Source organism: Caloenas nicobarica, chromosome 3 (genome assembly GCF_036013445.1).
Source record: "Caloenas nicobarica isolate bCalNic1 chromosome 3, bCalNic1.hap1, whole genome shotgun sequence".
Taxonomy (NCBI): Eukaryota; Metazoa; Chordata; class Aves; order Columbiformes; family Columbidae; genus Caloenas; species Caloenas nicobarica.
Window position 1 is genome coordinate 47,212,550 of NC_088247.1, and position 17,463 is coordinate 47,230,012.

A 17,463-nucleotide genomic window follows, 5' to 3' on the forward strand; every position below is an offset into this window, starting at 1 on the left:
TGAGTGCTGCCAGAAGAAAGAAGGGGTTAAAGTGTGGGAGGATTGCTAAGAAAAAGGGTTTGGTTAATGACACACAGGACTGCATCTCACACACCATAGTTTGTTTATCCTTCTGTAAACAGCAAAAAGAATTATCATCATCATGGTAAGGCAAACAGCACTCTTGGTTTTTTTCCCTCTTTAAATCCCACCAGAAATCTTTAGGTTAATACAAGATTATTTTTTTTTAAATCATAAAATCAACTGATCTCCATTAGTTTTACAGAGTGTCTCTTTAAAGAAACTGACAGACGCTACTGTTGACAGAAGGGGAGGGGGTAAAGATTTTAGTATATGGAAATAACTAGCTCTGGGGAAAAGGAGATGGGAGCAGGCATGCCTTTTCTGACATGCCTGCTCTTTATATCAGCCTCCTTTCCTAAGTACGCATGTAAGGATCTTTTCAATTTTTATTTATGCTTCTTTGTCTTTCCTGAGCTTTTTCGAAAGATTTCTATTTATTTGATTTTGCATGATTTGCTTCTTTCGGTTTTGCTGATACATCCAATATCTAAATCTGTGTTTGACACCTAAGAAATAATATGGGATTTATACTTACATCTATGCTTTTTTAACTGATTATTTCCTTTCAAAAAATCAGTTAAACATGCAGGCTCAGTATTCTCCTTAGTCTGTATGCTGTTGCAAAATGGTCAATTTTCAGTGTACATTTGAGCTAAAAATGTAGTTTTACATTGAAAAAATAAATTGGAAGCAGATAGGTCCTGTTCTCTTGAAGACATGAACTGCTTTGCTAAAACATCCTGATTTAGTATAAAATATAAATAGTTTGTAGAAAAATATGACTACTAAGAAAGCTTACGTTTGTTTCACTTCATCCTGCTCAACAGTGTCACATTTATTCCCTGTATACAGAGCTCAGGTGAAATTGTTTAAAATGAAGCTATTGCTATTTATGTTCTCTGTGAAGTGTAGCAGCCAAAGACCTGGAAGAGGCAGAGAGTGAATTCTGTGCTAGAGTGGACTTATTACATTTAAAGTGTATTGCTTTCTGTGCCTCTGAAGAGGACACTGTCAACCTGGAATCTGATATATTTAAAAGAAAATGCTAAAAAAAGTTTAATGTGTATTTGCCAAACTCTTGGTATTTGGAAGGAGGCAGTGTGTGGGTTCAAAAAACATAAGTTGTACTTTTCGTAATAGAAACCCTCTTTTGTGGCTTTGTGAAGGGTCAGCATAAATGAGGAAAAATTGTTATAGTGAATTGAAGTAACTCAAATCTAGTTGACTGATGGCAAGGTAACTGGTTAAGTTTAGAAATCGTTTAGGTTAAGTGGAAATATAATTGCTTTTTTCCCCCTCAATGAATCACCAAAAAAAAAAAAAAAGTTTCAGGTCAAATGTTTTATTAACTATATTTTTCTCGTGCTTTTTAAATAAGAGCACGAGCAAAAGCAGCAAGCCTTTATTTCTGTCTACAACTCCCTCTCTCTGCCAGTAGTTAGGGCACTCACCTGTGGGAGAGCTGCATGAATTCTTCTCCCTGTAGGGCTTGAAACAGAGACTCGAGTGGGTCTTGTGCTCCTCAGATTTTTCTCGTTTAGCTTTTATTTGTACATCCTTCCTTCTAGTTTTTTTACTAACATTTTTACAGCACATTGTGCTAGAAATTAGTCCAGCCAAATTTTCAGCCTAACAAAGCCTGACACTGCCAGTGTTGAATATTTGAGCCTCAGCTGCTGCAGAGCCTGAAGAGTAGTATATTTATTTAAATGTTTTTGGCTAAGGCACTTTTTGGGATATCACGTGACTGCTAGAACTCTGAGGCTTTCTGTTTCTCATGGTTGTGAAAATCATGATACTGTGATTTAAAGACAACCGAAGTTCCTGGTGTTCCAGTATGAACTTAGAAGGGTTCTACATTATTAGAATTGTTCAAGATAGAAGGGTCTTACAGGTTTTCATGTTACTTGAAATCCAGTTATTTAGGACCTTCTAGTGAATTACAAAGCTCAAACTTCTCTTCACTAAATAGTTTATTGCTTTTTTCCCCTCTGAAGGTGAACATATGCTAGCAAATAAATGTTTCCATTACAGAACTGTCCACATTAGATATTAGCGCCTATTAGTTACCACAGAATTGCTAATGACTAGTAAGAATACTAGTTTTTTCTATGATGTCTGCTCTAAGAAGTGTTTTCAGTCATGTTCAACTGACTCAGATGAACTAATCTAAGAAAACAACATCCAATTGATCCCTTGAGACACAGCCTGAAGTTCTGATTCAACACATCACAGTACCTTATGCTTTCTCTCCACCGGAGACCAGCAAAGCACATGTTTAATTACGTTGTTAAATTAAGGGTTTGGCTGTGGCAACTTACATTAACTAATGAGAAAAAAAACTCCAGCCCAAAACAGAGGAAATATTTTAATGCTCACATAAAGAGGTATGAATATAAATACAAACAAGATTTACATTTCTTGGTTAAGAAGGCGGTGTTTTCCTTTCAGATTAGAACACCGCTTTAAAGATTCATGCAGTGTGCTTGAAACGGCATCCTCCATGCTGTCCGAGCAATGGGTAGGCGAGTCCTCTGGCTTGTTTAGTTGCCAACGCCTTTGATCAGGGATTTCTGAAACAGCTAACGTCTCAAGGGTAAGAATGCTTGAGCAGAAACACGCTGAAGGAGCCTGATCCGCAGAGCAAGGGTACTCCTTGCCTTCTGAAAATCAAACATTTCAGAGCTGTGCTCTTGAAATCAAGTGGTCCTGTGCTACGCTCTGTCAGGCTGGGCCCCACTTCGGGACCTCTTGAGAAGCTCGGTCTCTGTGCCCTATTGCACTGGCAATACTGGCTCACCTACATTTATCTGAGTTAAAATACAAGCTCTTCAGGGCAAGCACCCGGCCTTTTATGTGTTTTGAAAGAGCTGTATATAATTAAGGTACTTTGTATGAAGAAATTACTTCAAAACAGTTTACATAGGGCAGCTATTTCAAGATCAAGAAAAAATCCTTAGCCTTGTTCCCTGAGGAAACAAGACTTATGCGACTGGACTGGCTGGCTGTCCCTCCTCCCTTCGATCCAACACCTTTTAACTTGTTGGACAGTTTAAACTACATTCTAAAGGGGGAGACGTCTCAAAGATAATTAAGTTCCCATGGACTTTATGAAAATCAGCTGCTGGGAAGAGAGAAATCCAGATCCACAGTTCAAATAACTATTTTTTTTTCCAAGTGTAATCTTGCAAACCTAAAACTTGACTGCAAGTGTAATAATGATGGTCAGGTTGATAATGTAATCCCAACTAATTTAGAAGACTGACAGCTATTTTACATCCAAATATTAACATGCAGATCGACACCATAATGAAGTTAAATTTCCCCTATTTTGGTGTTTCACCAGTTTTTAATATGAACAATATATGCATCCTCCTCACACTTGTAGCTTTTTAAATTTTTGGATAAATTAGGGTTACTTATTTCTTATTGGCTTAAGTGTTGCTGAAAGTTTCATATTTTAACTTTTTTTTTAGCTAGCAACGTTCACTACTATCTCCTTATCCTTTCTCTATAATTAATTAGTACTGGCAATACTTACATAGAATCAAGAAATTAGACAGTAATTGGGCTGCATTACTCATGATTGTTGTATCTGATAGGGAAATTTATAGTTGCTTTTGTTATCACTAAAGCACTTAGTAACCGTCTGAGCAGTATGAACTCAACGCAGTCCTCAATGTTGCTCTTTATTTCATAGAGTGTTTCGGTTCTGCTGCTTGAAAGAAGCTGGCGAAGGGAGGGAAAAGACAGATTTTCTCATTTTCTAAAAAACCAAAATCAAATCAAACAGAAAACAAAACAACCCCAAACAACAGCAAAAAATAACACCTCCCCCCCAAACACCCCCCCCCAAAAAAACCCAAACAAAACCCAAAAAAACCCAAACCCAAACCAAAACAACCAACAAGAAACAACAAAACAAACAAAAAACCTCCAACAACTTAAATTTAGGGGCATGATTATAGACAAGCCTATTTGAAAGCCACTGGGGGAAGATCACTATGTGTGTGGACAAAGGACTTTGTTGGTGGTAGTCACTCATCAGTTGTGTAACAGATGTAAGAAAGGCAGGGTAAGACACGGGTTCCAGTGGATTTTGGTTTGATTGTAGCATGGTAAGTTAACTCTACATTTTCCCCAGTTCAGGTTTTCTGTATTTTTTATGTGTTTGGGCAAGCTTTGCTGCTGCACACCATTTCTCGGGCAGTAAGCAGGCTCTGCGGGGCTCTTCCAGAGCCATGTTTCCCAACTCATGTTTGGTGGACTTACAGAAGAGAGGCCAAATATTAGTCTGCTGATGAAGCAAAAATAACCAGCTTAATACTTTTTCACCCGGAGGAGGAAGCGACCGTGTAAAAAAGGCCCTTATTTTCTTCAATAGCCAGAGGGCCAGACCGGCCGCGGGCCGGGCCGCCCGTCCAGCCGCGGGCAGGCTGACCTGGTGTCTCTCCCACCTCCGCGCAGAGCCCTCGAACGCGCCCAAGTGAGACCTGCGTGGCCCTTCCTGTCGAAGCTGTTCCACTTCATATAAGTAATTAAGCGTTAATTAGAAGAGGACTTAGTTTAGCATTCATTAAACGTTAAATACTAATTGAATGCCCGGGGAGAGCGCCGTAACCATTAGGCCGCGGAGCCATTCTCACGCCGCCCCGGCCGGTGACGGGGCGGACGGGCCGGGGGGAGCCGCCCCGTTCCGCTCCCCTGCAGCCGGGGCCCGGGCCGGCTGGCGGCGCGCCAGGGGCAGGCTGAGGCGGCGGGCACAGACGGCAGCCAGCCGCGCCCGCCGGCCCCGCGGTTGCGAGGTGGAAAATGCGGGTTCGTCTCCCCGCAGGGCTTTGAACCGACATCTCCCACACGGGCTCCAGCCGCCGGGCGGTGCCAGCCCCAGCATGCCTACCCGGGCAGGCCCTGCCGTGGGGCCGGGGAGAGCGACGCCTGCTCCCGGGCGCTTGCTGGGGCTCGGCACCTCCGCACCGCCGGGGGAGGCAGCGGCCAGGGGGAGGCCGGGCCGCCCCCTCCCTCGCACACCGCACCCCCGCGGCCCACAGCCGTCCGGCAGACCGCACCCGCTGGCAGCCGGTGCGCCCGCTGCGCATGGGGCGGCCGGACGCAAAGCGGTGCCCGTGGGCCGCGCCACCCCTTCCCCTCGCCCTGGCGAAGGGAGAGCGCTGGTCCTCTCTCCTGGTCCAGGTGCTGCTTCGCGCCGGGCAGCCCTCGCTACAGCCAGGCGGCGTGCCTGCGCGCCTTCAACCCTTGGCGCTTCTCCCTTAACATCAAAAGTTCGCCGGTTTTGCCCGCGGCGGCGTTTTGCCCTCGATAACGAGGAAGCCGCCGCAGCGCGGGTCGCTGGGGCACGTACGGGATGCCGCGCCCACTCGCGCTCCGTCGCCCCCTCGACGGCCTCGCCTGTGGCCGAGGGCGCCCGCTTTCCCGCGCTGCCCGTCAGCCTCCGCCTCCCACCCTCCGCGGCCGAGGGAAGTGGCGCCGCCAGGTAGCGCCGCTGCCCGCGGCCGGGGCGGTGGCTCGGGGCGGGCCGGGGCGCGCTGCGGGGGCGGGCGGAGGCGGAGCGCCCAGACAGCTGGCGCCGGGGCAGCTGCGCGGGTAGCGGCGCGGTGCGTGTGGGGCAGCGCCGCGCGGGGACCGCCGGACCGCGCCGGGCCGGGGGGTGAGTGTCGGGGCCGTCTGCGGGGCCCCGGGCGGGAAGGCGAGGCGACGAGGCGCCCGCACCTGCGGAGCCGGGCGAGGATGCGGTGCGGATCAAGTCCGCCGCGGTTCCTTCCTTCCTTGCTTCCTCCCGCCCGCCCCGTTCAGGGCCGGGGAGGAACGGCGGCAGCTTGTGGCGGGGGGGAGATCCGCCTCCCGGTAACGCGCGGGCCGCGCAGGGTGGTGGGTGCTGGGGTGGTACCGGCCCGGCACCGCCGGCTGGGCCCGTACTCCGTAGCCGACCCCGCGGGGATGGAAGCGGCGGCGGGGGGGAACCCTCCCGACCCCGCAGCGGAGGTCGCGGGGGTTTCAGCGCCGCCCGGCCTGGCGCTCGACCGGAGAAGAAACTCCTGGACACTAGGCAGGCGGTCGCGGCGTCTGCAGGAAAAAAAAAAAAAAAAAAAAGTCTAAAACGTGCTCTCCTCGGGAGGTCTGGTCCGCCGGAGTAGGAAATACTGGCGGTGTTTTGAAATGGACATCTCAAAACAAGTATTCATCGTACCGGCATGTAAAATGTGCTAATGTATTAAAATGCAAATATGTATGTATACTCGGCAACGCTGTTGCATGTTTCCTGTTTACCATGTTAATTAGAAGTTATAAGAGAGAACTTCACCAGGAGTAATCCAGGGCAGTGTTTGACCCAGTAATGCTCATTGACTGATGCAGTGACTTTTATAGTTCTTGGTTTTCTAGCTCAAAACACAAGCCAAGTATTTATTTGACTTCATTAATGAGAAATGTATGAATTGTAATGCAACTTACACCTTTGAAGCTATTCTCTACCAGCGCAAGTGTCAAAACTTACTTCGCCAGTGTGGAGAGAAAGTTAAGCTCCCCACTCTTGTTTTTGTAAGGAAGATTTTGACCAAGCAGGTTGTCCCCAGTCTTGCAGACACCAGGGTACTTTCCTGTATTATTTGGGGTGACAACTAATTGTGCAAAAGTTTGAGATTTGAGACATAATGTTGGTATTGTAAGGCAAGATGAGTGTACTTGCAAGCAAACACAGGCAAAAACATACAGAAGGATCTTGGGATTTTCATTGGTTTTTGAGGGTGTCCTTTTTTGAGAGCTAATGTTGTTCAGTAAGTTGTTTTGTTCTCATTCACTGTGTCCTTTTAATTTATAGGTGGTGCCAATACAAACAAATGTATTGCAGAGACAATTTTTACACTAACCAAATGTTTGTTTGTTTGTTTTTGTAGTCCACCTCGCAATTTCCAGATTCTTCCAGAGAAGAGAATAAAAAGAAACCAGTTTTGGAAAGACTTGGAAATTTTTTTGGTACAGGGAAAAGGAAAACTGTCAAAAGTTCAGTAGAACACACTTCACATCAGAAAAGGGAGAGGTCGATTTCACCTCACAGAGTGCAGCCGATACACTGTAGGCACCTACAGGAAGTATGTGAAGCTCCTCAAGTACAGAAGCAAGTGAGAAACGTGAGTGCTGTTTCTGAGACACAAGAATATAATTTCAGTAGGGAAGCAGGACTGCTGTATCACGATACTGTTTCAAAATGGAGTAGTAGGGGAGCCTCTTCTGACAGTGGGTGGTCAGCAGATTGGAGTGGCAGCAGTGAAACCATTAAAGACGCTTTCTGTGAGAGTAACCTGAATGTGGAAACCTCAGAACTGGAGACTCAAGAATCCATCACAGATATAAATAATTCCACAACTCCGGATTTCATAAAAAGCCTGAGAAATTTGTCTAGTGAAGACTTAGAAAAGAGTATCTTAAGCCACAAGGAGCTCGTGGACACGTGGGTGTCTGAGGAGCCCGGGCATGCAAAACCAAAGGATTTGCCATACGACTTGGAATCTGTGACGAGTGAACACACGCATTCTGCTAGAGTGTTAACAGTCGATATCTATCTAAGGAAAACAGATGAACTCCTTAATGAACCTGTGACTGTTACATCAGAAGAAAATTGTAGTGACTTGGACACAATGGATAAAAAAGCTGCTAATAAAAGATCTGGAAAAAGGAGAAAATCTCAGTCGTCTAGTGACATTCCAAATGGAGAGAGAAACCAGATTGAGACTACTGCAAGAGAAGAGTCTGTTTTTGAGGATGATGTCCCTTCTGAGGTGTTTTCAGACAAGATAATAAACTCAGAAAGAAAAGCGAAGTCTCCGCAACAGACTCCTGAGAGGAATTCCTCTTCCCTAAGTAATAATCAGGACCTAAAAGTTGGATCTGCTCACAAAGGGGCGTCTAAAACTGAAGCTGACAAAGGCAAGCAGCAGATCTCAAACACAACCCCAGCAAGGAGAAGATCATATAAAAAGAATCAGTCAGATGCTGTCCCCATTTCCCCTACTGGTTTGAAGGGTCAGGTAAAAGATAACTCCTCAAAAAGGCAACCTTTACCATCGCCAGAGAGTAACCCAGTGACAAAAAGAACTTCAGTGGAAAAGGGAACTATACCTGTGGCTTTTGGGGAAGACAGCTTGGAGTCTCCCAAAGTTTCTTTGTCTGATAAGACAGAAGACGCTGCCTTGGTGTTTGCTGAAGGCAAGAATGAGACCAAGGCAGTAAAACCTGGTAATGGTTCGGATGGAAGAGCTTTCTTGCGTACTGATGGGATTAAAAATGGAGACTTGTGTGTGTCAGCTGAGAGACAGACAAATTCTGATTTAGACAGCTTGAAGCTGAAGAGTTTGGATGCTTCCAGAACAGTCATGACAAAGATTAGCCTGTAAGTAACATAAACCAGTTTACCTTATCCTGTATCTGTAATTTTGCTTGCATCTGTGTTTAGGATTCTATAGGAACACTAGCCATGTATCTTTTCTCTATCTAGATTATTTTCAGTTAAGAACTGCCCTTTTTTAAAACAAAAGTCATAATTTATCACTTAACAAGCATTTTAGTTTACATGTGTTAGAAAAATATTTTATTTTCCTTTTTTTTATAGGCATGGAGTTTCTTTGTATGTCAATACCATTATATGAAATAAATTAACATACATAAAAGCTACTCTGTCATCATCATCAATGCCCTTGTTGTTGCTCAGATTAGTTCGACTGTCATTTATCTTAATGTAGTTTTGCCATCTGTAACTAGCTGAGGATATGGTGGAAGATTTTCTATGTGAAAATCATTGAATAAGGAGTGTTTTCAAGTTGTTCTTTGAAACAACGTAAGTTCTGCTGTTATTTTATGAAGAAACATAAGATGCAATGTAGAACTCAATACTTCAAATCATATGATTTGAAATTTGAATATGCATAGTTGCTTTCATAAGTATGCGCAGGATGAGTAATGTAAATTTTTATGCATGTGAATAACATCAGGCATTTGCAGAATTATGCATATATTAGTTTGCAGGATTTGGTTTTACACTCAAAGACATTGTCATCTGTCAACAGAGGTGATTGGTGCTTTACTTAGGATTATAAAAAAGTGGATGTATTTATAACTGTAATCACTAGTACGAGTCCAGCAGTTGATCTCCTGGATTTTAGTTTGTTCTCTTCTATAGTGAATCATTTTATTACATTTATCGTTTCTGTTGTTTGATTGTCACAGCAATATACTATCTATTACTGCTTTCCTCATTCTGATAAATTCATTTATAGGTGTCAGAGTACACTGAATCCTATAGGTCCACCTGAAGTACACCAGCTGTTCAGAATTGTAATTCAGTTGTGTTAGGGGGATGTGAAGGTTCAACATTATGGCTTAAGAAACACATATGTTTCCAACTACGCATCCCACATGTGAGAAGCATAGGAGCATTAGGAGCAATGTCCTGTGCACGATTTGTAATACTCCACATCTGATTTTCTCATTCGTAACTGAATTAAAAGCACCTAGTACTGAAAATTAAATTGCGGTGGTTTTGTACATGGCGATGCTTTGCCATTGGGCAGTATAGATCACAAACCTGAAGTTTTCTATCTTCATAATGTCAGAGGAAAGGTAGCTTTCATATTTTTTTCTTTGTGTTGCAGTCATGAGTGATGATGAAGTTTATAAATGCTTGTGTAGCTAGATTTCGTTTTTCTGAGTATCTCCTTGGCTTGCCATACAGTGAATTATCTTCTGCTGTACCCGTAAAATAATAGACAAGTATCCTTTCTGACAGATTTAATGAATAAACAGCTTGTCCTATTTCACCTGATTTTATGGGGCGTGTGGCACTCCGTGTCTTGGCCTTATCTGCTGCTATAGGAACTTTAGCCCTGGGTGGGGGCTGCTGTGTTGCATGCAGGGTTCCTGATGCATCTGATAGCTGTCATTGCATAGCACCACACACTTTCTTTAGCCAGACAAATTGATATGGTCAGATTACCTGGTATAATTTGTAGTCATTCATCAGCCCACGCGAACTATAAACCTGGATGTGGATTAAGCTGCTGTAAAACGGGAGAGGAAAAGATGGTGCCGTTACTAGAAAAAGGTGTGGTTTTGTTCTCTTGTTACTGCTTTGAACTAGAGAACAGATAACTTTTCCATTTTCAAGGGTTAAAAATATTCTTGCTAGATTCTTCACATTAATCTCTTTCAGGTTGAAAAATACTTGTTTACTCACAGACTCATTTATCTCCTATAAGTTGGATTTAGTATAATCAAAGTAGCTTTTAGTTAAAAACGAGTAATGTCTCTTACTAATGACATTGTGCCAATTCTGGGAATCAAGTTTCTTTAGAAACAATTTTAAAATAAGTCAGTTTTGCTGGTTCCCTGTAAGTAATGATAGCATTTCCGTTCTTTTCTCCTTTTATGTCTGTATACTGGGCAATTTGGAAGTCACGAGATACTTTGCTTCTAGCTTTTGAAAGGGAAATCTGTCAGGTTTGAGACTAAACTGAGGTTGATGGTACATCTTAATCAGCAAATAAAACCTCAGGCAGTAGTTACTTTGATGTGCTTAGCGGAAAACTTGGCTTCAGTTGTCATATTTGATGTTCAGACATGGTTTTGTAGTTGCCTTTGCATTTATGCCCACTTGTTGATTTATTCTGCTCTGTTAACATGCCGTTTTTCTTTGCTCACCTCAATCGGATGTTTTGGCATCAATGCTTTTTGGCATCGGTTAACGTGCTTGACAGGGTCCTTTGGATGGGATGCTTCAGCTCTGTGACTCACCTGCCATGTATGACTGTTCTGGGAGAGGTTTAACTGCTTGCTTCCACAGGTTAGCTGCAAGGTGTAGCCAAAGAGAGGGACATCAGTATTTCTCTTGTGCCGGCTTGTTCCTGCCATTGCAGATCAGCAGTGGGTGGTAGGAATCAGCCACACTGGGCTGTTTGTAGGAAAGTGTTTTTGCTGCTAAGTGAATCCATCTTTCAATATTTTTCCCCCATACTAGAGGGGAGGCTTAAAGGATACTCAAACAACATCTCCTTTTAAACAAGCTTGGAGAGACTGTTCTTGCAATAAGATGCATCTTTTGGCTATATATAAAATCAATATTTCTTAGTAGTAATGAAAAGATTAGAGGAGTCCAGCTGTACTGGATGGAGCTCCAGGGCTGAGCTTTCTATTGCTCTTCAGTCTCAGCTGTTTTTTCTGCTGCTGCTGTGCAGAAGTACTGCAGAATGTAAAATGCAAAGTGCTGAAGTGGTTGTTTCTGTGTAAATTTACAAAGCTTGAAACTATACCTTTGAGGTGTTAGCTGTTCATTTAAAACAGGTTTTAGGCATGGCTGATAACTATCAGTGTTAACTATTACACTTGCTTGTGTCAAGGCACAGAGGGAAATACGGATTTTGTTAAGAAGATACAAGTTACGTTGAAATGCACGAGAAGTGCAAGTGACACTGACAAAAAGGTGGTATGGAAGCGAGTTGGTTAAGATAATGAGGCCGGTAGCAATACCTCTTGAAAATACAGGTAGAACGAGAGGGTAAGTGCCGCCTTCTGGTCAGAAAAGGACATGAAGGGTCCTGATGAACAGCAAATTCAGCATGTGTCAGTAGTCCATGTTTGTAGCAGATGAAGGCCAAGCCTGTGCAGGGCTACATTGGCAGGAGCGCAGCCAGCAGGTCAAAGGAGAAGATACTTGGTGCTTGTAAGGCTGCCTCTGGGGCATTACATCAAATTGTACCTCTCCCTTCTCTTCCAGCTCTCTTCTGGTACAAGAGAGATGTTCACAATTGGAATTAGTCCAGTGGTGAGCCATTAAGAAGGTGGTGGCACTAGATCATTACCATGTATGAGGAGAAGCTGAAGCAGCTTGATTTGTTTGGCTGTGACAAGAAGTATATGGGTAGACCCCAAACATCTCTCGCTACCTGTAGAGGTGTTATAGGGAAGGCAGAACCAAATTCATCCTAGGTGTGTGGTGGAGGGGCAATGGTCATGGTTCCAAGTTGCAACAGTGAAGTTTCGGTGGGATATAAGGGAAAAATAATTTACAGTGGCAGTGGCTGACCTGCTGCAATGCTTCCCTAGTAAGGTTGTGAGATCTTGACCCTTAGAGGTACTCAGAACTTGGTCAGACAAAGCCTTCAGCAACTTGATCTAACTTTGGAGCTGTCCTTGTTTTGAGCAGGAAGTTGGACTAGCTGGCTTTTAGAGATCCCTTGCAACTTATATTAATTTTCCAAAAAAGAAAAATCATAGAAAAATTTGACTTTGAAAAGTTTAGGAAAAACAGTCTTACTGCAAATGAAAAGTAGGCTCTAAATATATTTAATTTTGTGTGGTGTGATAGTTGCCTCCCTACTTTCCTTCCCCCTTTCAGGAATAATTTTTTTCTGTTTCTAGACTTACATTTTCCAAGTGTGTTTTATTACCTCCTACCTGAAGTAGGGCCAGTCCTTTTAAAGTTTATTATTTCCTTCTTTATTGATCACTTACCCTTCATAAGAACTTTCCAGTTGTGAACCAATGTAAGCAGGCTGGTGATTACAGTGAACACTGTTGGAAAGTTCTCTCCGAAAAGACATGGTGATTACAACAGTTGCCTTCTATATAGATTCTTAGGCAGCTGATTTTGGGTTCCTTCATTTATTTCAATAAGTTTGTTCCTCATGCTTTTCTCAAGAAAAGAAACTTGTACAAGTCTTGCTTTAGTAGAGTTTACTTTCTTACTTGGCATGAATTTCTTGAGGAAGAGGAGAAAGGAGTGGTCTCAGGTTTTGGGTCATTGATGTTAACTTGTACCTCACGCTTCTTGGGCTAAAGAACTGTGTAACAGCTCAGTGAACACAGTTCGTGCAGGTAAAAAAGAAAGCGCTTAAATACCAGAGCCATCCGTTGATTGATAGGCTCTGGAGATCATTGCTGCAAGCTATTACAGTTTCTTTTCTCTCCTACCACCATCAGTTTTCATGTGGTGCTGTTTCTGCCTATTCTGCCATTGCTTAGTGTCTCCAGATTTCTCTATGGAGAATAGATCTGCCTTTGAGGTGATGGTGGGCTGACTAATGCTGCTGAGATCTGACTGATAAATTTTGAAGATGTGTGCTCTGCGTCTTCCCAGCTGTTCATGCTGTTCCTGCAGCAGCAAGTGACATGGACAATTTTTCCTGGGTATAGGTATTCAGAGGCTTAAAACCCTCAGCCACATGTCATCAGCCATCTGCCCTTGTGCATGAGTGCCATGTGCTATGTACTTGTACATGCTTCTGTGTCCACACTGACAGAGAAGTTCTATAAGTGTCTCCTAACTCAATTGTTGTAAAATCAACGGGGTTGGCTTACACAATTTGTTAGCTGACTTTACCTGAAGGGAGAGTCCTCACACATGGTGTTTGCCTAGCCAAGTGGTGATGCAGTGATTGGGGACAGTTACTCCTTCCACCAGCCCTAATGAGGCCAGCAGAGGTCTTTCACTTGATTTAAGGTTGCTTCTGCAGTGTAAGGGCTGCAAATAATCTGGGCAGATGTCTTCAAAACTTCTTGGAGAGGTATATTCAAATGTTAACCAACTCATTATCACCTTAATGAATTGCTATTTGTTTCCTAAACTCTGTAGGGAATTGCGTGCATGTAATTTATTCTGCCTATTCACTATTAAATTTCAGTGTCTGTCATAAGTAAAGTTCTCTGCCTCAGTTGCAGATACTGTAGGCTGCTGTGCTTTTTGTTTTACTGAGCATTAAAGAACTGCGTACATGTTTGAAATGTATTCTCCTTTTTAATGATTAAATTTGTTGTTGCTGTAGTTGCTCCTTTTTTAGTTAATTCCTTTTGAGATACCAAAACTTAGACTGAATATGACTGTGGAAAATTTTGTTGTAATACTACCTCTTATTGTTTTCAAAATTGTTACAGTCTTTCTAAGATTAATCAAAGATGTAACTCTCTATCACTTTGCTTCCTGTAGTCCAGCCAAACCGAAGAGTGTAGAGCTGAATTTTAAAGCATCTACGACTCAAGACAGTTCAGAAAGTGAGCAGGATACTCTTGAAAAACCAGTTAATAGAACTAACAGCAACATTGCCAACAAAATTTCCTTGTTTGAAAATAAATGTGCTAACCAGAGCCAGAAGCCTACTGACATCCCTGCTTCAAAAAATAGTACTGTACCAAGCACATTTGTGGGCAGAGCAAAGCTAAAATTTGGAAAACAACCTAAGGAAAGCGAACAGCCTGATAAAACGTTGGATAAGCAAAGCAGTCGCCAGAAGTTATTTGAGAATGGCATACCAGAGAAAGAAAGAACTGCAGAATTAAAAGGCAAAAATGAAGAAGGCACTGCTCCTCATGGGGATGTTGGGAAGACAACAGAACTCAAAGTAAAAGCTGCAATATCCCTTTTTAACCAAAACAGCAAAATTGATGCTGGTAGTGTCTCTGTGAAGCAACCTGATCCAGAATTAACCACAGCTAAAAAAGAAAGTTTACCTTTTAAACTGTCATTGCACTCGCCTACTAAAAGTGAAAATGCTCAAGATACTTCCCACCAAAGAAACAACACAAGCTCAGAATTCCACAGAAATGAAGAAAAGATACTGCCAAACACAGAAGTTTTATCAGCTTGCACTGAAGATAAATATCCTCTACCATCTCATCAGGTTCCTAGGTCAGAATTTAGGAAGATTGAAAATGGAGATAAAAAGGCAAAGCCGGGAGATTTGAGCCTCGCAGCACTGCAGTGTGATGACAGCAGTCAAGACAGCATATTGATACTAGAGCACAACACCAATACACCAAAGAGCCCGGGCAAAACTTGTAATGGATCTGCTGAAGATGATAGCGTTTTTGATTCCCCATCTGACATGAAGAAGTTTGCAGAAACAATAAAAAACTTGGACAGCTCGGTTTGTTTACCCCAGAAAAAGAAAAGGTCAAAGCTTCCCAAGTCCCCAGCACCCCACTTCGCAATGCCTCCCATTCATGAAGACAACTTAGAGAAAGTATTTGATCCTAGTGTTTTTACTTTTGGTTTGGGAATGAGGAGGGAAAAAGCACAGGATCTGTTACCGGCCCAACAAATGAAAATGCAAAGCCTGGAAACGATAGCCAGAGTCCGGCCCAAGCGTGCATCAACAGAGCAAAGCATCATATTCAAAGCCCTGCAGTCATGTAGTAGAGAGGAACCTGCCTTCCCTCAGGAAATAAATGGAAAGGAGAACGGTGATGGTGTAGATGGTGAAATTAAGAGATCCCGGCTTGAAAAAAGCTCCCTCTTCTCAAGCTTGCTCTCTAAAGAAAAGTTTTTAAATCCTTCTGTCACTTCAGTAAATAACAGTGCAACAGGTTTTACAGCTGACTCCTCAGGGATGCCTCCTCTACCACAGGACGCTTCTGGGCCATTCAGCATGTCTCAAAAGTCTGAGGTAATAAAGATCATTCATGAAATGCAACCATGTAAAATTTTGTCTGCTGTTAATTTTGATGACTCTTAATTTTGATTTTGCAATTCAGTCTCTTTCAGATACGAAGTTTCCAAGTTTTGTGGAGAAGTACATGCAAGGAGATGGTGTGAAAAAAGAACTAAGCTTACAAATGCCCAACTATGGGAACCCTGAGAAAAGTTTTTCCAGCTGGTTAGGGCCGAGCAGATACGAAGCAAATGTCCCTGCTGGTTTATTAGAAGTGGATGTAAGTATTGTGTAGTTTAAAATCTGCCTGGAAAGCTATCCAGCTTTTTAATTTTCTATAGACAATATGCATACATTGGTTTCTTTTCTCCTCCAAGGGACATACATAGATTACAAATACAGAGGTGAATGTAGATATGATACCAGTTTCATCTGATGTTGGCTACACATGAAAATGAGATGGCATTTATTAACATGATTATTTTTCCTCACAGTGCCCTTGATTTGAGACTCTTCACAGATATTAATTGAAAGTGTGTGTTTGAATATGTCTTCATACTTGATTTTGTATTATTTTGTAACAAATCTCATGCTAACTTTATTTTTTGTTGTAGATTAGTAGAATGTTTGTATGAACTCCAGAAAACCTGTGCCTGCTTCTGTTGTCAATAACATCTCTCCTTTTCCAGTAAGATGTTCAGCCATGGCACTGTTAAACGAGTAACAGGGCAAACTGTTTTTAGCCTTCTGTTTTCATTCCTGCTATTCCCATGCATTTGATAGAAAATACGTATTATTTAAGAACACTTTAAGGAGTGGATAGTAGTGATTATTGAAAGTGCTGCTACAGTGGAGGGCTGTTTGTTTGACTGATTATGAGCATCTTTTCATCATGAGTGAAGGCAAACGTGCGTTTTCCCTTCAAGGCAACTTTAGCCTAATGTGGGAGATCTTTGTCATTTCTATTTTGAAAATGATGAACCAATGTCTTATAGTACCTGTTGTTTCTGTTGTTGTGGGCCCTTACCGTTACCTGAGAGGAAAACTATAATCAAGAGATCTAAGAGGCGTGGGAAGAAATATAATCTCCAGAGTTTATTAGCCCCATTAATGTGATCCGTGGAATTGAAGCAGCGTATAAGAAGTTTGAGAAGTACCTTTCCAAAGCTAATGGTTATCTGCTGTTACAGTTTTATTAAAAGGGGTGGGGTAGGGGTAGAAATAACTCTTTTCTACTTCACCTTGCAGAAGGAAATCACCCATGATACCTTGCCATTGTGAGGATGTAGACTTTCCTTTCTTGGGAAGTTTTTTAATTAGTGTGGGGGTGAAAATTAGGGAGGTTATTTGTAGTGGTGTAGACTTATGCTGTCAGTTAAATGGGCTTTCTTACTCTGGGTGGTCCTGCTTGGATTTAAAAACTTGAGTTTAAAGCTAAATCACTAGTACTGATTTTTTTTTTTTTTTGCTACTTAAAATGTTATCCCTGCGTGGGTTTCAATTTTTCAGTAGTGTGGAGGCCTGGTAAGGCAAGGGGGTAGGTACACACGTAAGGCTGCTCTTGAGAGAAGCCCGTTAGGCTCTGTCAGGTCCCAGGACTTCTACAGCGCTGTTGCTGACTCTGAAGTGTCTTGCTCAAGTTAGACAGAATCGAAAATGTTTGTATGTTGTGTGCCTGCTGTGCATCTTCCACTGACTAAGAAAATGGTGATGCAATGCCTAATGGGCAATGTGAAAGAAAAGAGTAAGGGCAGCCCAAAACAATGGCTTTGGCATTCCTTGAAACGCAGAGCAAGTTGTGACTGGCATTGAAGCACAGGTTAAAAAAACCAGTCATGCTTCAACGTGTCTTGATGATGCCTACAAAAATCTGGTGGTGCTTAGGAAATCTGTCCCGAGACCACTGCCTGCCCTGCACGCTGAATGATACGTTCACGTTCGTTCCTTGCACGTGTTGCTGGTTACCCTA

At 42.7% G+C, this 17,463-nt stretch overlaps 1 protein-coding gene across 1 annotated transcript in view; it reads left to right on the plus strand.

Moving 5' to 3' along the window:
- Positions 1-7,008: 7,008 nt before the first annotated feature.
- CRYBG1 (crystallin beta-gamma domain containing 1) overlaps positions 7,009-17,463 on the plus strand; it is a 43,277-nt gene continuing 32,822 nt past the window's right edge. The window contains exons 1-3 of the mRNA XM_065631216.1: positions 7,009-8,470; positions 14,054-15,509; positions 15,598-15,774. Coding sequence (XP_065487288.1) covers positions 7,719-8,470; positions 14,054-15,509; positions 15,598-15,774 — 2,385 coding nt within the window. The 5' untranslated portion in view covers positions 7,009-7,718. The remainder of the gene's footprint in view (positions 8,471-14,053; positions 15,510-15,597; positions 15,775-17,463) is intronic.